Source organism: Atta cephalotes (genome assembly GCF_000143395.1).
Source record: "Atta cephalotes unplaced genomic scaffold scaffold00016, whole genome shotgun sequence".
In the NCBI taxonomy this organism is placed as follows: Eukaryota; Metazoa; Arthropoda; class Insecta; order Hymenoptera; family Formicidae; genus Atta; species Atta cephalotes.
The window spans coordinates 1,745,409-1,765,855 of NW_012130080.1; the positions used below are offsets into that span (position 1 = coordinate 1,745,409).

The following is a 20,447-nucleotide window of genomic DNA, read 5'->3' on the forward strand; positions in this document are numbered from 1 at the left end:
TTTTTACCTTTTTCCTTTCGTTAGTAGTAAGTTAAAATTAGTAGTTCTTATTTTTATTTTATTATATGCACATAATACTATATTGTATTATATATATTTATTATATATATATATATATATATATATATATATTTTTATTATTTTTTAATATTTTTCAATACAATTACTAATAAAATATATTTTTTCCTTGCAATATCCATAAATATTTGTATTGAAATTCAAACAAAATATTATATATATGTAATACAGCACATTAAATATTATATTATATACAGAATTATATTGTCATATTTTATGATAATGAAGTAACATGTTCACATATTATTCAAAATGATTATGTTAGATTTAATGTGTTAAAAGAAAATAAATTTTACTCACGCCAACAATCGAGAGAAATACCGATTTGCTGCAAAATTTGAAGACAAACCCCACATGACATGGGTTAATTTCGCCATGTTTCCCAGTCGATATCAACTGTTGAGTAGTTGAGTTAGTTCCAAATTTTGCCGCTAACTTTAAGCTTTATATACAAATAGTTGCTTGCAAGTAGAACTTCTCATACAAATAAATTCTAAAATACTTTGAAATTTCTCATCTCATAATTTTTAAATTTTTGAGATTTTGTAATATTTCATCAGAAATTATACTTACAAAAAATCTTTAAAATCTTACGATATTTCATAATTAACATATATGAAAAACTCTGAGAAAAGATGTAGATTTTCTGAGAAATGTTCCAATTTGTATAAAAAAATGTAAGAAAATTATAAAATTATAAAAAATTCTGAAAAATTATATAGAAATTCTAAAAAATTATATGAAAAATTCGGAGAAAAATTTTCACCAGGATATAGCTTTACAAGTATGCATATTTATTTATGAAACATTTATATAATAAAAAATCATGAATTTAATAAAGCATAAATCAAATATTTATGTTAATAATAATAGCAAATTTATATCAATTGTCGATAATGTCAGCGTTTTTCAATTATCTTTAGGCTCTCAGGGCCCTTTTTATACCGCCGAAAATTTGCCCTAGAGTTGACGGTCTTTAATATCTCGTCGGTGTTTTGACTAAGCAATGCCTTACAAGCATGAATCGTTATTATTGGACAATCTCCAATTCTATTCTAATTAAACATGATGTTTAGGCTTACGAAGTGGTATTTGACGATTTATATTTAAAGCAGACAGAAATCTGAGAGAAGCCATGCCGGTCTTTTTCCTGTTACCGTCGAAATGACCCATACATCCATTTTCAGTTTAGAGAACTACGTGACTACATACATTTTCTGACACAATAAATCGATAAAATCATGTCATTGAAAGTAGATGTGGTTCATCTCTGTATTAAATCTTCAGGATAGAAGTGTGCTTTACAGGAGGAATAGTTTAATTTTTAATTGAACGAAAAAATTTTAATTTCGCATCTCCTATATATATAAATATAGGAATATATAAAAGTTATATAAATTAAATATATAAAAGTTGTTGAATTTTAATAAACGAAATTGAAAATTATAATAAGTTATATAATTTAGTGAATTTTATCTTGTATAATATTTCTTTTATACTATTTTATAAAATTACGAAGTTACATTTCTTTATGCAAATTTTCAGCCCGTTTTTATCAAACATAATTACCAAATATAATTACTATACAGTATGTATCAAAGTCTCTATAATTACTAGCAATTATAAAGACTTTTAATAAATTCAATCTTTTTTAAACATATATTGTCACTTTAAGATATAATTCAGTAAAAACAAGCTAGAAGCCCTCTGCCAATTTTTCGGCGGTCCTCTTTTCTTTGTAAGTATAAATCATCTATAAAACAAATAAACTACTAATAATAAATTTAATAACTCGTTTGTGCAGATAAGTATATCTTTAATTAATTTTTTTATGTCTAATTATTTCATTACGTTTCGCTAATCATATTGCATAATATAAACAGTGAAATACAATAATTAGCTATCATATTGCACAATTTTTTCAATATTATATTTTTCATTATAATACTTTATACAATTCTACTTTATACAATACTACAATAATAATTATTATTTATAATACAATATACAATTATAAACGCTATTCAAAATATAATAAAAATTTGATAATAAGAGTATAATTAACAAATTTGAATGCAGGATTATACAAAAACGTCGAAGATACATACAATAATACAAATTTTTCTAAACCAATGTTGAATGAAATATTGATAAACGCGGAAGAAACTAATATATAACTACTAATATATAACATTTAATTAGATCGTATTTACTATTAATTACTAACTTGCGAATATAAAACTTACTAATATCGCAATAAAAAGTCATTAATATATTTATAATAGCACTTTCATCGCATTTAAGATAACTATTCCAATAATTTCATCATATCAAAGTCTCTCCGCTTTGCGATACGCTGATTAGTATCCGATACAAAAGAAAAACAATTTTCAGTGGAGAGCGACATAATATTTGAATTTTGATTCTACGTTAAATCAAATTCACAAAATCTATTGCAAAAAAAAATTAAGCATTCCGTCAAATATCAGCGGTCTTGTTATAGGAAGGTATAATCCCGAATCTTTCAGACCACTTACGATAATAATAATTTTGATAGCATGTCAATTACAATTAATTATCATTTTTATCACATCTTTAATATAATATTAAAATTCGCGAGAAAATATATTCTGCTATCCATCACTAAAAATCATCATTATTAAAAATAGAATAGAATAGAATAGAATAGAATGATTTACGAAATAGAGATTACGAAGGAATATATTTAATAATAAGGAATATATTTAATAGGAATATATTTAATAATAATAAAATACATGTGTTATTGTAATTTTTTATATGTGTGAGTACAAAAGTTTCTCAGTTCAACTGTTCGAAATATGCCGAAAATAATAATGGGATTTTAAAGAACATTTATACTGAAAAATTTATTATAGAAAATTTAACAATTCTTTATTTTTCAAAAATTATAATTATTAATATCCCACTAATATGAGGGTACTCATTCGACTTATCTTGAATTTTTCATACCCACACATTTTTAATTAAACTCATATAATCACGATAACATTATTAAAAAACTATAAAGAATTTTGAAAAAAATTATGTAAATCAATAAAAATATTCGTTAAATATAATCTCATAATATCTGCATTTATTTTATCATAGAAAAGTGTATATACATACCTAAAAATGATATTTTAAAATAATGATTAGAAAATTAAATATGCACATTCGTAACCATATTTTTGTTAGAGCAATCATCGAAAAATTAGCAAATTATTTGTATAAAACTTAAATTTGTTTACTTAATAATTTGAATTTAAACAAATAATAATAATATATTAATAATAATAATATTCATATAAATCATATAATACTAAATTCCTATTGTTATTAAGATAGTACTATTATTAACATTATTATAACTAGTGGGAAAATTTAATAAAACAAAGAAAGCGAAAATTGTATGTTAAATATACCCTGAAATATACACTGAATTAATTTTGCAATTTGACTTTAATATATATACCAATTATCATTGACTCATTAACAAAATTATTACTATCAGTAACTGCAAACGAAAAAACCTGGAATTAATTCCAATTCTGTATAAGAATCTCTAAAGAGATACCAAACTAGACTTCGCAATGGACTTCACAAAAAGCGACGAGGAATAGTTCATGATAAAAATAATTTCGTCTTTCGGTACAAACCACGTAATTTGGCATCCATCTGACGTGAGAGGCAGGCCTTTGCATATAATAAACTGGTCACTAAAATATACTTGTAATTCTATAATATTAAATATGTAAATGTCGAAAAGCAAATTAATATTTAACTATTGCTTCAAAGCTCCAATCTTTATGACTTATTTAATAAATTTGTATTAAATACGTAGAAAAAATGATGATTATTCTAACTATGAAATTTTTAATAAGAAGTTACTTAAAATTATTAATGATTGTTTGATATACAAAATAAAATCTAAATTTAAAAAAATTCTAAAATTAAATATTTATCAAACTTATTAAATCAATAAACAATTTTTTATTATATATTTCATTGATTTCATAATTTACATTAATTACGCAGCAATTTGGTTTATGACAAGACAAATTATTTTTAGTTCTCAATACGGTTTAGATATTCAATAAGGACATATATATTCCAGTAAATGTATAATTAATTAGTTAATCGTTGTGCAAAAGTATGATTATAGCATTCATTTGGACATAGTCTTTATATAAATTTTATATTACATACCTAACATTATTATACATTTATTTACAATAAAGTTAATACAATATTAACGCGTTACATGATTTGTATATGTGTAGAATTTTATAAAAAAGTAATTTTGGGGTAGCTGAAAATTTAATAAAATTTGAAATTCATTTGATTTATTTTCATATTCGATAATTAGAACAAGATGCTGATAATTAAATAAAACTTAAAATTAATTAAAAATTTTATTCAATTTTTAATCCCTCATTTCCAATTATGTATGTACATATGACGTGTTTAGTTCTACTTGTCTATACTTATCATTCTACCTATACAATTTCTACCTACCGTCCATATTTATTGTCTTACCTATTCGTATTTTCATTTATTCGTGCCTATTCGCGGATATCTATCTCCACTCATATTCCTACATTACTCATAAATATGCAATAACACGAATATAATATATAATGTTAATGGCTGCATTCGGAAAAAGTAGCTTCTCAACTGTTGTCGAAAATGAAAAATCTTCAATACAATTGGTTCTTTTGGTTCCTTATGGATTTAAATATATAAACCAATCATAGAAGAATTTTACAAGCAGTTGCAAAGCTGCTTTCTATTGAACGTAGCCACGTTTAACCATATCCTATCGCGTATTAATAAACTCAGTGGGATAACTTAATCGCGATCATACTAATAATAAATAAGCAGTAAGCAATAATTAAAACTCTTTCACTCTTTAAAATATTAACAAATAACAGGGCTAATGAGAGTTAGCGTGGATAATTAAGCGCAAATTTGATAGATTAAAAAAATTTACCAAATTTAATTATTCGCGTTGTCTCTCATTAGCCCTGTTGTTGATTTTTCTTTTGTATTTTAAATAACTCTCAAAAAGTATAAGAACTCGCAATTTGCGAGCAAATTACCCGAATATTCAATTTACCTTTTAGAAACTTAAATTGGTGTCACACACACACACCAACCTATCTCTCAATAAGCAGAATGTCTAAAATCGACACATAAGACAACTTTAAGATACTTTTAAGAATTCCCGGGAAAAAATATTTTATATATAATTATATAAAATTATATAAAATTATATATGTAAAATTATATAAATTATATAAAAAATATATATAATTATATACAATTATATAAAATTATATATATTCTTATATAATTTTATATAATTATATTAGGTGTGGGTTTTTTAATGCCATCTAATGGAAAAATGCCACGAACTTTTTCCCACTTAATATATAAAACATATTTTCCCGGCTTCTTTAAAAAATATCTTTAAGATATTTCATACAGAATTCTAAAAGACATTTTAAAGTTATCTTATGCTTCGATTTTAGACATTCTGCTCATTGAGTCCATAGAGATTCTCTTCTTTCTTTTGGCCATATTGAACTCACCTTTTGTTGCTTCTAGTCAATATTCAGACTTCATAAGCCAGAAATCGACAACAAGGAAAAATATTTCTTTTTACTGCCGTTCTTTGCCTATCGCCGGCAATAAGCGTAAGACTTTACATTTTTGTATTGTATAATGCGCGAAACACGAATGTGTCACGAAGAGGCCATCATATTAATATAAACAATTGTCATTAATAATATAATAATAATAATAATCCTTAATATACGAATAAATTTCGCATTTATTTTCTATTCTATTTTATTTAATTAAAATAAAAAATATAAATATTCGACTAAAAATAAATTTAAATTAAAAAATCTTTATAATCAATAACGTTTTTATTTCAAAAGTTTCGAAACTAGATTAAATTTCTTAATGTAAATTTTATAAATTTTATGTTATCAAAAAAATTTATAAATTAATTTAATTTAAAAATAAATGACTGAAAATTATTAAATCGATTATCATCCGATAAAATTCAAAGCCTATGTACGTATTTTTTAACAATTCGAACGATTCGTTACTGAATTTCATTTCAAAACATACGAAGATGAGAAATTCAGATGAATGATGTAAAATCCGAAAGGGATAATTTTCCCTTACATCAATAAATACATTTCTATCGTATTTCGTATATTATTAAAATCATTTTTTGAATAATTTATTATTTTAAAATTAAGTATTTTAAGTCATGCAAAACTCTGAACACGATTTTAAAATAGTTATTATAAGATAATATAAAATTCTTATATTTCTTGATAAAATGTATATTAGATCTTACATCATGTTACTTACTTAGTATAAAGTCCAGTTATTACATATGGATAAGTTATAAAAGATTAGATTAAAGTAAGTGCATTGAGACAAATAAATAATAATTAATAAACGTAAAATGTTTTTTATAGAAAAGCGAGATTAATGAATTATATTAGGTGGGAAAAAGTGGCGTTTTTCCTGTTACATCTAATGGGAAAAACGCCACGAACTTTTTCCCATATGTTACCACCTAATATGTTCTGTACTAAAATTTTTATTATAATTTTATTAGTAAGATGTATACAAATAAGTGTGAAACCCAATACAATAGAAGGAATTTCTTAGAAAACAATTCATATTATATGTTTATGTGTACATAGGAATTGTTTTCATACTATAAAATTCTGAATGAATATTTGAAGATAGGAAAAATAATAAAACAATATTTATTAATCTGTAATAAACACTTTTCTATATAATGATATCCATAGAAAATAATTTCATATACTCTAATTATTATTTTATAATCTTTATATTTTTTAATTTCCCGTATTTCATATATTTCAAAAATACATATATTTTATTCTTTTTCGTTTTAACTTCCAAATGTATTATTTTAATATAAAAAACGATCATCAAAAGAACGTATTTTTTATTATGTATTTATTATTATTACTTTTGTGATTAAATTACTTAACAAAGCGTTCACATTCACACGTATGAATTTACAATTAGTACACACAATTTCAGCTAAATTTAATAATAATTAGAAATAATTTAAAGTCCGGTAAAAAATTTTTTATACACGAATATGTATAAATATGTATATAAATATGTATAAATATACATAAATATTCATAAACTTGTATAATCATATACGAAATACATCTATATATGTTCATACATTTCTTTTTCTTTTGTAAAATTACTTTTTAATGTAATAGAAATAATAGTAATGAATAGTGAAAATATTAAAAATAATTAAAGGGTTAATTTTCGCACTATTCGTTTCAGAAAAGAAACAGAAAAGTTTGGAAAAATGTAAAAAAAATTGCTCATACATAATTAGGTATGCATAATTTTATATATATAATTTTATAATTATTACATAAGTAATTTTTTTATATTTTTTCAAACTTGATTTTTTTCTAAAACAAATAGTATAAAAATTACCCTTTTAATTATTTTTAATGTTTTCACATTATTATTATTATTTCTATCACACTATAAAGTAATTTTACAAAAAAAAGAGGGATGTATGAACATGTACAGACATATTTTATATATGATTATACATGTTTATGGATATTTACGTATATTTATACATATTTATATATATTCATGCATGAAAAACTTTTTACTGAGTGAGTGTAACGTGACATTATAAATTTAACAGTACAAATTCCATAATAAAAAAGTATCCAGGATTAAGTTTCCTATAGTTTTTATAGTTTTCCCTTAAGTATCCCAATCTGTTATCATTTATCCATTTTAAGGCAACGAATGTATGGAATGCTATACATACAGTTATTCATATATTTTTAATAAATTGATGCATATGCATCTATAGATATATAATAATTAATAAAATTATCACACACATTCGTTGCACCAATAAAAACATTAATTTATCACTCACCAATTCGATGCGCAACAGCAGAGTTATATCAGCAACGTCATTACGATGATTCTGTAACAAAAAGAATATGAAATTAAAACAGAAAAAATCAACCTATATTTAAAAAAATATTTATTTAATGCAGGTTCTCTTGAAAATAAAATTATATAATATTCAAAATATATAATATTTATAAGCATTTTTTAATTCACCATTCAGTTATATTTATAAAAGTAATTATACATTTTCTTAAAAATACATATTTACAAAGTTTCAAAATAATTTTTAAATAATCCTTTTATTCTAATTACCATTTTTAAATCATTAAAATAAAACTACTCAAGAATAAATTTAACAGAAGAAAGATATTGATGTTACATAAATAAAAAATAATATTTACCGCAAGGATGCTCCGCTGGTACCTGTTGCCTCTCCCAGATCTCCTCCTCCTCTCAGAATAGGATTGACATCCTCTCGCACAGGACACTCCCGTAAAACACTCGCAAATACATTATAATCGCGCGCGGACTATAACATGAATACGATAACTTAAATAGCACTCCCGAAGCAAACACGCGACGCGACGAATCAGCTGCGGTTCGTTTATTTTCAAGTAAATCGACGATGAGAATACGTTAGCTTCCTCATTGGATTTTTACACGAAGAGAACGATTCTACTCAATATCTAAAAATTTATTTAGATGTATTATTCAGATTCAAAAATTTTTAGATGCTTGAGAAAAACTGTTCTTTTCGTCCTCTGTATGTATTATTGTAAATGTCCTCTGAGCTTTCCCACCACATCAAAGTCGTACTCATGAGAGGGAAGATAATCTGAAAAATGTAATATATAGCTATTATCTATATTACTATGCAATTATTATGTAATCGGTTAACTTTTAGAAATGAATATCAAACACACATCTGCAATTCGTTATCAATGCAAAACAAATTCAGAACAAAAGGGTTGAATTTTTTATTTATAGATGATGTCTGTAAGGTATGATTAGAGTCAATGAAATGGACTAGAGATTAATAAAAAAGAGAAATGTTTCTTTTATTATCGATAAATAGTTTTAAAGTTACGTTTAATTTTTAAGCAAATCGTATAATGAAAGATGCAAAGACAAAAAATTAATTAAATTATTAAACTATATTCCAGTGAGAAATCAATGTTGATTCGACATCGATTCCATTGTCATTTCTTACTGGGTATATTAATTATGAAAGCAAGAATTGCGTTATTTGCATAAGAGTATTCATATTAACGTTGCTTTTTTATGACTCGTGTGATACCGTTCGTACAGACAAGTAGTCATGTCGCGTGCCGTTCTTCTTCACATTTCTTTTTGAAACATATAATAATCGCAAAAAATGCTAGAAATAATACGAAATATTGTATTTTATGAATATTCACATAATATGATTTACTAGTACGATTAATTATTCATAAAGTACAACATTTCGTGTTATATTTGGTATTCTTCGCGATAAGATTTCAAAAATGTGAAAAAGAGCCGCACGCAACTAACTTGCTTCACTTGCTTGTACAAATCTCGGAAGAGAATGAACTGCGCGGTAAGTAATAACTACGCATAAACGTGACGCGCCGTTCCGTGCCACTCCGTGTCACCCCGCGCCATTCCATGCCATCCCAAGGTTACGCCAACTGTCGAAATATTAACGCATATTACAAAGTAAAGTAAAATAATATATTTTATCTTTACATTTTTAATGTTCTCGGATTAATGAAACAATTTCTTACATCTAGTTTTAACGCGAGTCGTTTAATGTGATATAATTATATTGTGTTCATTTTATAATTTTGTATATTACGTATCAATTACAATGTGCTGACAAAAGGCAAGAAGTAAAAAAAGGTTTTTAGCGTGATTTTTCTTACATAATTGCCCACATGAAGTGCTTTTGACATATCCCAATATTATATCTCAATTTTTATTGCTCTTTTTTGTGATTTATTTAATTAAATAAAGATTAACAATATGTCATACATCCTTTAAATGCAAAAATTTATTTTAAATTATGAAACAATTTCCACTAAATAGAATAATACGTATAAATAGCACATATATTTAGAGATATGTTTTTAATTTAATATAATTTAAATATAATTTATCTGTTACTTTTCTCCCATATCATAAGAATGCGGAGTAATACGAAAATGACAGAATTATATTCAAAGTGATAAAAAGCACAATTTGAAATATCTAACAATAAAAAAAATTTCATTTGTATACCGTACATATGAGAACAAAATATCTAAATATTCATGAGCTGTGTATATGCGTAATGAATCTAAGAAATAAAGCAAAAATCGTGTATAATTGAGCAATAGAATCTTAATTAATTAATCTAACTTAATTAGTATACTTTTTAATTTTGGGCAATCTTACATAATTTGCGTTCGTAGATATATAATTTTCAGATATATAATTAATTAATGCGATACCCCGATTCTTAAAACACGTTCGTCTCCCTCCGAGATCACCGAGTGAATGCCGAAATGATGACGTAGTTAACCACCGCGCCGTGCGGCATCGGCACGCTACCCCACCCCTCGCTATTCGCCTCGCGCCATTTAAATATTCTACTATTGCGAATGAAAAATATTCACGGTTTATTCATTTATTCATATATTACATAATTTTAACAAATGGTTATCGTACAATTCGCGCTTTGCTTTGTGATATCTTTCAGTTTCATGCTGTATTATTTGCGCGGTTCTTTTCCCAGCAAACGAGAATGGATTGAAATGAATTGAAATGGATTCAGATTTTCAAAAATATTGCTTCACGAATGTTAAAATGAATGTTTTTCAATCCTGAATGCATTTTTATTCATTTATAGGAATTGCGTGGAGCATATCTCTATTGCCTTTCAATCTAAAAATAATATTAGCTTTTTTATGCATTATGAATATTATTCAAAATTTTGAATAGAAAATGCAGTTTTTCAATCCAATTGCATCCAATTAAATCTAATTGAATCCAATTGAATCCAATTAAATCCAAAAAAAGTATTCATTATTTAAAATACGCATAAAAAAATTCGGATAAAAAAATTTCAATCCATTTTAATCCATTCTCGTTTGCTGGTTTATAAACGTAATTGATAATTATTCACGTGTGTGAAGTATTTTTTATATTCTAACGGAACATCATGTCTCAATTTTCATTATACTTTTAATATTTTTAATGATTCATATTTAAACAAAAATTGATAATATTCTATACCTCTCCTGTATTAAAGATACAATGAGAGCAAAAAAATTTGTACAAATTTGTTATAAAAAAGTCTTATTTGTAAAAAATAAACATTAATTAGCAATTTTATACAATGAATACATTCTGTTCTAATATAAACAAACGAGTTTCGCATGTTTTCCTGATTTTAGAAGTTAAATTTCTCATCTATACGAATATTTATCGAGCATTCAAACAATACAATTTTTAATTTTTTGCAGATATATTTTGTATAATTAATACGTCTTTTTGCTATATATAATTTTAAGAAACATATAGTCTATTTTATTCTTTATGAATAAATTGTTAATTATTCAATAAGAAATGATCATCAATTAAACGTCGAATCGATGTCAAATTGATATTGAAATCATCGTATTTATATCGATTCGACATTAATTCGATGACTTATTTCTCGCTGGATAATATTTACTTTTTAAAAGTAAAGTTTTTTTAAAAAATATTTTCTCTGTACGAATATTTTTTGCACTGTATATGCAAATTTTCTTAATATTGCGAAACAATTTGCGCTCAATCAGCTTTGGTTAAAAGTATTGAAATCTTATTAATCATTATTTAATTTTTCAGCTAAAAAATTAATTTATGACATTATGTTGCTGCAAATTATTCTGTGTTTCTTTAAACGTATTCTTACGTACAATGCCGATCATGGCTCGGTAAAATAACTCAGTTACGAATTATTTAAAATAAAAAATATAAAATATAAATATAAATATTGCAGAAACTTATTTAAAATATAAAATCGTAGGAATCGGTAAAAAAAAACGCTTTTAAAATAAAAAATATAAAATAGTTTCTGAAAACTAACTTATCTAAAATAAAAGAGTTATACTAGTAATTATGTTTGATAAAAACGGTCACTGAAAATTTGCATAAAGAAACATAATAGTTCGTAACTTTATGAGATTATAAGACAAAATTCACTTAACTTGTTTGAATTTTCAATTTCGTTTATTAAAATTCAACAACTTTTATTTATATATATAGAAGATGCGAAATTAAAATTTTTTTCGTTCAAGGACTCATTAAATTATCCCTCCTCTAGATAGTCGGCACGCTTCTATCCTGAGGATTTTAGTACAGAGACGAACCACATCTACTTTCGACTATACGATTTTATCGATAGTGTTAGAAAATGTATCTGGTCACGTAGTTCCTAAATTAAAAAAGGATGTATTGGTAGTAGCAGGCGATTTCGACGATAATAATAAGGAAAAAGACATGCCGGCATGGCCTCTCTTAGGTTTCTCTCTGGTATAACAAAACGCGCGGTATCAGATTAAAAAAAAAAAACATTTCTAAGAAGGACAAGAAAGTCAAAATAATATCATATTAACCATAATATCCAAATCATGATAGAAAAATTACATAAATTCATTCAAAATTAATAATCGATCAATATGATATCAAACTGACATTATTTTGACTTTAAGAGTTCTTAGATTTCCGTAAATGAAAAAAAAGGAAAAAAGCAATATTCTCTGCATGTCGAACGGTATTGGCTGGAAATCATCGTGTGACGTCACTGACGTCAACGTGAAAGAGACAAAGCGACGACGACGTGCGAGAACGAAGAAGAACGGAGGATAGGATGCGCGACACGGCGCGGCGCGGCGGCACGAGTAAATAATCGCGGATCAGCTGATGAGGCACAACACAACAATACAAGTCAGTCGGAGGACGAGGAGGAGGGTCCGTCGTTTTCCCGCTACTGTTGCTACTGCTGCTTGCTGCTACTGCTTCTGCTATCTACTGCTGTCGTCATCGTCGCAGTCGCTGCTGTTGGTTATGGCGACGAGTAGCTCCGACGGCTCCTGCACTGCGCCCGCGGATTTCCAGCTCTCATCTGAGCTGGAAGACGCGTCGAGTCGTCTGAGCATGAATCTGCTCAAGTGCCCATTGTGCCATAACAGCCGTCGGATTTTTTACTGTCGCCAGTGCGTCCAGAACGGGGATTTTATACATTCGAACACCGTCTACTCCGAACGGTGCGTCTTATTTTTCTTTTTTCTTGTCACGAACGCAATAGCTTGTTGTTTTTTTTTCTTTTTTTTTTACATCTTTAGATCTGACCGAATCCATCATGGAACGTGTTATTTCTGAGAATAGCTGGCTTTAAGAGCAATATCGCGTTGAAAACACGTTCTAGCTGTAAGTTATAATTAATGATGATTCAGGTTCGCGGATAAACAAATGCGGCTGGTACGGCTGAAGGCTGCTAGAGCCCAATTAGAAGAGAAGTGCATGAAGGCTCTGGAGAGGCACAAGCAGAGAGATAAACTGGTACCATAATAAATAAATACTTCTGTTCTAAACTATAATTTAGTCTTCCTAGAACTTTCTGTTCTAAACTGAACTAAAAAACTCTCTTTAATTCTTTTCTGTTCTAAAATTTCTATCCATTGGTCTATTCTCTTTTCAGCTGAATTTTTTTACCCCATTCATCTTCTTTTTCTCTCCATTTAAAAGAAAAGGAGAAAATGAACGATACATGTTCAGCTGAAAAGAACAGATCTAATATGTAAAGAGACACTATTGTTTATAGATACATATTTATTTTAATACGTGAGCACGAAGAAGTTTCCTGCAGACAGTTGGTCTTTTTAATATAATTAAATGAAGACTTATACAGAAAATTATCACGTAATTTGAACAAATACATATAATTGTGCAATTATCAAGTAAAATATTTTCTTATACAATATGTTTATTTAATGATGTAATATCTCATATTTTGAATTTGTGATTTCAGATTTGTGATATAAATACATGTAAAGAAAGAGTGAGACTACTACAGTCTCTAGTAAACGAAACAAGACAAAGTATCAATAGAGGTAAGACTTAAAATTTACCTGACCTTGTTTGAATTATTTCTTCTATTAATTACTTAATTTTTTACATGTAGGTAATCAACGTCTGAATGTTTTGAAAGATGTCAACTCTCAATTAACTCTTCGAGTGCCACGGCACGAGGATAGAATAGAGAAATTACATCGATATGTTAATGGCTTGAAAGTTAAGCAGGAGAAACAGAAAGAAATTGTGGATAGAAAAAGGGAGCAACTAAAGAAAGTTATTAGAACTGCGGCCAAGCAGTTAATTCAGTACATTTTTCCTTTATCTAAGGTCCAACCAAACAGAAGGTATTAGAAATATAAACATAAAAGTGATATAGAATTATTAAAAGTTCTCCAAGATTGTTAATATTACGGATATTATTTATAGTTTGTGCAGCAGCGAGGACAGCGACAGTGCCACCTCGGATATTCTTACTAGCGCATTAGCGGATGCATCAAGTACGTCATATGTACGGGGTAGATGGATTAACGAGAAAGAAAGTTCTCTGGAAATCCATCATTCTATTGTTGAACCAACGTTACCAGCGACAGGAGATTACAGCGCTTATTCTCTTTGGGGTAATTTTATATCCATATTAGTTAATGACATTACACCTAAGTATATATACATAAGTATAAATGTGTTATGTTTAGTTGCGGCAAATAAAGATGGAGTGCCAGGTGCGAATAAAGAAAATGCGATGCACAATCCAGCGTATAATATTAGTGCTGCTTTGACATACGCTACACAACTGGTTAATGTTCTTGCCTATTATGTTAATATAAAATTACCGTATAAACTTACTTGTGGGTACGTATTAAGAATTATATATGCTACTTGCAAACATATTCATGAAGTGATATTTTTTATCTCATGTCTATTTTTATTAGATAATGTAATGTACGAACACATTAACATATTAACAATAAATTATGTGAGATATTTTCTTCATCTTGGTCATGTTTTTTCAGAGAATTTTGCGGGAATGAATTGTCGGACCAAAAATTTGCTAGGAAAGTGGCAAGACTAAATAGTAACGTATTACATTTGTGTCTTACGCAAAATACCAAAATAGAAGTTTTAAATCCTATGCATACATTGCAAAACCTGATGCATTTGCTCAATACTGAAATTAGTGATCTCGGAAGGTAATTCGTAATAATTTTATTAATCTTAACAGATTATAGAAACAAATTCGAATAAATTTATAATTATATATCCATGTATTGTATATTATAGAATTGGACCAATGGAAGTTGATCCGTCTGTAATAGCACAACTTCATAATCAATTAGTTCCCGATTTGGAAAATAGTGATGATTCAGCTTCGGACGAAGAAGATTTGTGTTGGGGATGGGAAGCTGTAAGTCATACTTCTGTAAGTTATGTACGCTTCTATAACGAATTTCAAGCAATAGGAACACGATTGATGGATGCTGGTATTCATGGCGTTATATGTATGCAGGTACCAAGTATCGCTTGTCCTGAAATGGCAGTACCATCTTCTGCGATGATTAGTCAACAATCTTCTAGTATGCAGGTACATCAGAGTGTCGCTGGTGGTTTGGTAACAAGTGCAGCAGCCAGTATCGCTTCGATTTGGCGAGGTTGGACTAATAAATAACTTTTTTCTTTTAATTAGTAAATTTCTTTCGATATAGACACATTTACAATATATTTCGAATTTTTCAAATCAAAGGGCAGAAACTCTGGAGAGGTGCTTTGAAGTAAAAATAATATTTATATAATAATATTTATATATTGCGGAGGAGAGCACGAATGTGATTTTGAAATCAACATGTAAATAGATGACTTTCTTAATTTACGCGTGACACTCAAAGTAGTTCAAATACGCTGTGACAGATTCCGTTAGATCTGATATCTAACTTAGCTCGAATTTAAAGAAACTAGAGAAGGATTAATAAACTGGCTGTTTAATAAATTTACAGACATTTTATATTTCAATTGCACTATGAAAATAGATTAGATTGTGATATATTAAGATGTATACTAATGGTCTATAAAACAAGATATATGTTAATTAGTACAATATACTGATATAGAATTTGTTATGGTAGAACATATAAATGTGCAATGACTGCCTTTTTTATGCTCATCGCCTTTGTTGCGATTATATATCAATACAAATGAGATATGCTTCCCTCTTAAATGTCATTAATATTATATATTTTATATTGCGGAATTCACACTTGATACAAAATCAGCATTAAAATCTGATCAAATTGTATAAAAGTTTTCGAACATGTGGAATTGTAATTAAATTTCAGCTATTTTTTGTTTGGCAACAAAAACTTTGATTGCAGTGATGCATTTGTTACTACATATTAATACTGAATAAGTTAATATATTTATTTCATATGCTAAATGAGTTGTATAATATTTTAGTAAACTTGAAGAATATATGTATATTATATTATTTATTATATATGAAAGATATTGTGAAAGATTATTGTGTAACATTATACATATTTTTACTACATAGCATAAAAATAAAATTTATTATAAGCATTTTATACTTAATAGCATAAGAGAAAATTATTGTAAAATGCATTACGTTAGCTGATTTTAATAAGTGTGTATAAACGAAAGCATTGATAAATAGTATTGTGGTCATTGTAGAATATATGATCATCCATAAGAAACTAGCACACAATTCTACAAAATGATTAATAATTTGGTGTTTTCCAGTTAAATGTTTAGTCCAATCAATCTATATAATAATCGTATTTTATTTTTGTACAGTGTATTGAACATCATATTTTTTAGATTAAGAAATAAATTAAGAAATAACTTATTCTTGGTCATCTGAAGACCAAGATAAAGATAGTTAATAATTTGTTGACAATTGTGAAGTCAACGTATAAACGTAAACACAATATATTTCACAATTATATGACGAAAATGCTTTCTGTGAAATATTTATCATCAAACAATTCTTATAAATCGAGTCACTTATTTAGACAGTGTAAGAATAAAAAACACGAAAAAGATGTTGTGGGTAGACAAATAGACAACTAATTCATCAATTAAATAATTTTCTTATGTATATATCCAATTTTCTGAATAATGTTACAACGTTTTATGAACATGTGACAACTAGGAAAAGAAAAAAATTTCACAAACTACAATATTGAAATGTTAAATAACATAAATTTATCTATATATTAATAATTTAATAGCACAATTGTATATCTTATTTATCAACGTATATTTTGTGTGTGTGTGTGTGTGTGTGTGTGTGTGTGTGTGTGTGTGTGTGTGTGTGTGTGTGTGTGTGTGTGTGTGTGTGTGTGTGTGTGTAATTTGACGTGATTATTATATGTTAAGCATTAAATCAGGCGTTACTAGTACATTTTAAATTAGATATTTAAGTTGAACTATAATGGCAGATTTGAATCACAAAGCGCAACAATTTAAATCACATTTTTGGAAATGTACAACAATAAAATACATGAAATAGCATAAGTATTTCATACATATGTGAGTATGCGTGGATGGGCGAATATACAGTTTTTATCTTATTATAAAATGGCTATGTTTTATCTGAACAAAGATACATTGTGATACCTCGAATAAACTAGGATCTGTTTTTTTTATTGTTATTACTGTATATTTAAGTAATATCAATAAGAAAAATCGCATACTTTTTAAATATTAACGATATGCCCATACCATTTTAGATCTTTTGTATCATCTTCAATATTTTGGAATAAACATATAAAAATAATTTTTGTAGCACATTGTATTCGTACACGTAAATACACATATATATATATATTACTGAACAAGATATCTAAACGAGCTAGCACAGGCAACTCTAAGAAATAGAAGTTGCCAGAGATAAGTAAATCTTATATAATAGGAAAAGGGATATATATAAGAGCTTCGATTTCTATTTTTATATAAAAACAAAGTTTATTTTATTTACGATCGAATAAAATTGTTTTAATTGCATAAGAAGTGCAACACAACTAAATATAAAAAAAATTAACTGTGCTTTGAAGATCCTATTATGCATACAATCATACAGCGATATTAAGTGAAGAATACATCAATTTCTACAATTACATAATATACATTGTGTGAATTATGCTACGTTCAATTTCCCATTAAAATAAACTAAATATAATTTTACATATATCAATCCAAAGAAATATATATGTATGTATATGTATATTAATTCTAGAATAGCTTTTTTAAAGTTAGCAATATATTAGGTTTCTAATTTACTAATCAATAGCTTTACGATAATTTAACATTTTTACATAATTATATCAGTTATTTATGTAGCATAATTTTACTTCAAAGTTATGATTATCTCTGTTCAGAAGTTGATAAAATTTTATTTAAAAATACATATCGTGAAGATGTTTCGTGTATAATTCAATGTATAAAAGGAGTAAAAAAATGTATGTTTGAGATATATATTAAAAGAATTTTCCCAATTTTTCTCCGTTTTATCCTTAATTGAAAAAAATGCTTTGTTTCTTTATCACGCATAAATTTAACAATTCAAAAAAGAAACTGACATTAATAATCAATTACCACTCTGCACAGTCTCTGCTCATGTAGTACTCCATAATGACTCTTGATGATAGATATCTCATTTTCACCACTTTTGGATTGGCCAGTCTATTGCAATTTCGCATGTACGAAATCGTATACGTAATTGCATACATTAACTGCTCTGTGAATTCTGTAAGCATATCATTATATAGTACTTTAATTTTTTGCACATACATTTTTTCCTGGAGATTTAAGTCATGCGTATATGTATACATTATCTTGTTTCTTGTAGATATACATATATTTTATTAAATATTTTCGAACTAATTTGACAAATTATTATATAGATATGAAAACTTTTATACGATTTTTAATAAACAAATGTAATTGTGTATAGTTTTGTGTTAAATATTAAAAATTGTACATATTTTCTTGTCTAAGATATAATAAGAAAATATAACAATAACGATATTATATGATCGATTATATAATACTTATATTTAAGCTTCTTAAATTTTTATTTTCCGATTTGAAATTTGAAATTCAAAATTATTAATCTAATTTTGACTGTTTCTAGTTTAGCATTTTATTTTTATTTTTATAAATATAAATTTATAATATATAAAATAATATATATGTATAAAATAAATAATATATATATTATATATATATTATATATACACAATAATTCTATAACTTGTTATTTATTACTGATACATAAATACATTAACAATACCACTATATAATATCCTTAATATTGCAAATAAATAATATAAATTACATACTTACATGCACTGGAATATCATCAATGATGATTGATTAAAACATTATTATAACATTATTAATTTATCATCTTGAAATATTAATAAATATCACGATGCTATTTATTATATTATAAATATAATATAAAAATTGATTTCTAATTACAATCATGTAAATATCAGAAAAAAAATGAAACATTACATGTTAAACAGATTGTTGAAAGACACGATATAAGAAAATAATATTTAATCTAAAGAAAAGATATCTAAAGAAAAAATAATTCAGTGCGCTTCTTTTCTTATACTTCAAAAAATAATGTTCAAATATTAAATATTCTTAAATAGAAAATGTAACTCTAACTTTATTCTCTTATTTCTCTTATTTCTCTTATTTCTCTTATTTCTCTTTATTCTCTTAATATACTGTTTTGCAGTTCTCTTCCAATAAATAAAATATCGCTTTTTTATAAGCTAATAATACGGAGATAATACACGTGTACATTTCAATCATGCAGAAAAAAACACTACATAATTATAAAGTGGTATTGTCTAAAGATAAATATCAGAATATTAAATATAGATTTCTGAAAATATGTTACAAAGTATTAAACATCGGATATTTATTTATCGACTCATTATTGACAATATCAATAGCATATTTCTAGGGAAAACGTATTCCTCAATTAAGAAAAAATGTATATATAATATCAATACAAAAAAAAATATACTGAACTTTTTATTAAACTTTATATTAGAAATTCTGATCACTTCGTTCTTTACGCTCTAATTATCTTTATCTTCTTATTGTGGAAGTAATAATTGATAACTTTATCATGTTTATTGATACTCTATATGGACTTTTTCTAATTAATCACAATGATACTACGGTTATAATACAATTTTTCATTGTAAAAAAATAAGTTTCGTGAATATTTGCGTATATCAGGCATTCATTCGTTTGTGCAATAGACG

General features: G+C 26.2%; 2 protein-coding genes across 2 annotated transcripts in view; one reads left to right on the plus strand and one right to left on the minus strand.

Annotated features, from left to right (window-relative positions):
* LOC105618396 (iron-sulfur cluster assembly 2 homolog, mitochondrial) overlaps positions 1-455 on the minus strand; it is a 722-nt gene extending 267 nt beyond the window's left edge. The window contains exon 1 of the mRNA XM_012199939.1: positions 379-455. Within this exon, the coding sequence (XP_012055329.1) occupies positions 379-455 (77 nt within the window). The remainder of the gene's footprint in view (positions 1-378) is intronic.
* A 12,682-nt stretch (positions 456-13,137) lies between these two features.
* Positions 13,138-15,811, plus strand: LOC105618208 (beclin 1-associated autophagy-related key regulator). The gene is made up of 9 exons (XM_012199750.1): positions 13,138-13,337; positions 13,527-13,632; positions 14,102-14,183; positions 14,255-14,492; positions 14,575-14,765; positions 14,841-14,997; positions 15,159-15,335; positions 15,427-15,550; positions 15,653-15,811. Exons 1-9 carry the CDS (start codon positions 13,138-13,140, stop codon positions 15,809-15,811), a joined length of 1,434 nt encoding a protein of 477 aa, XP_012055140.1.
* The last annotated feature ends 4,636 nt before the right edge of the window (positions 15,812-20,447 follow it).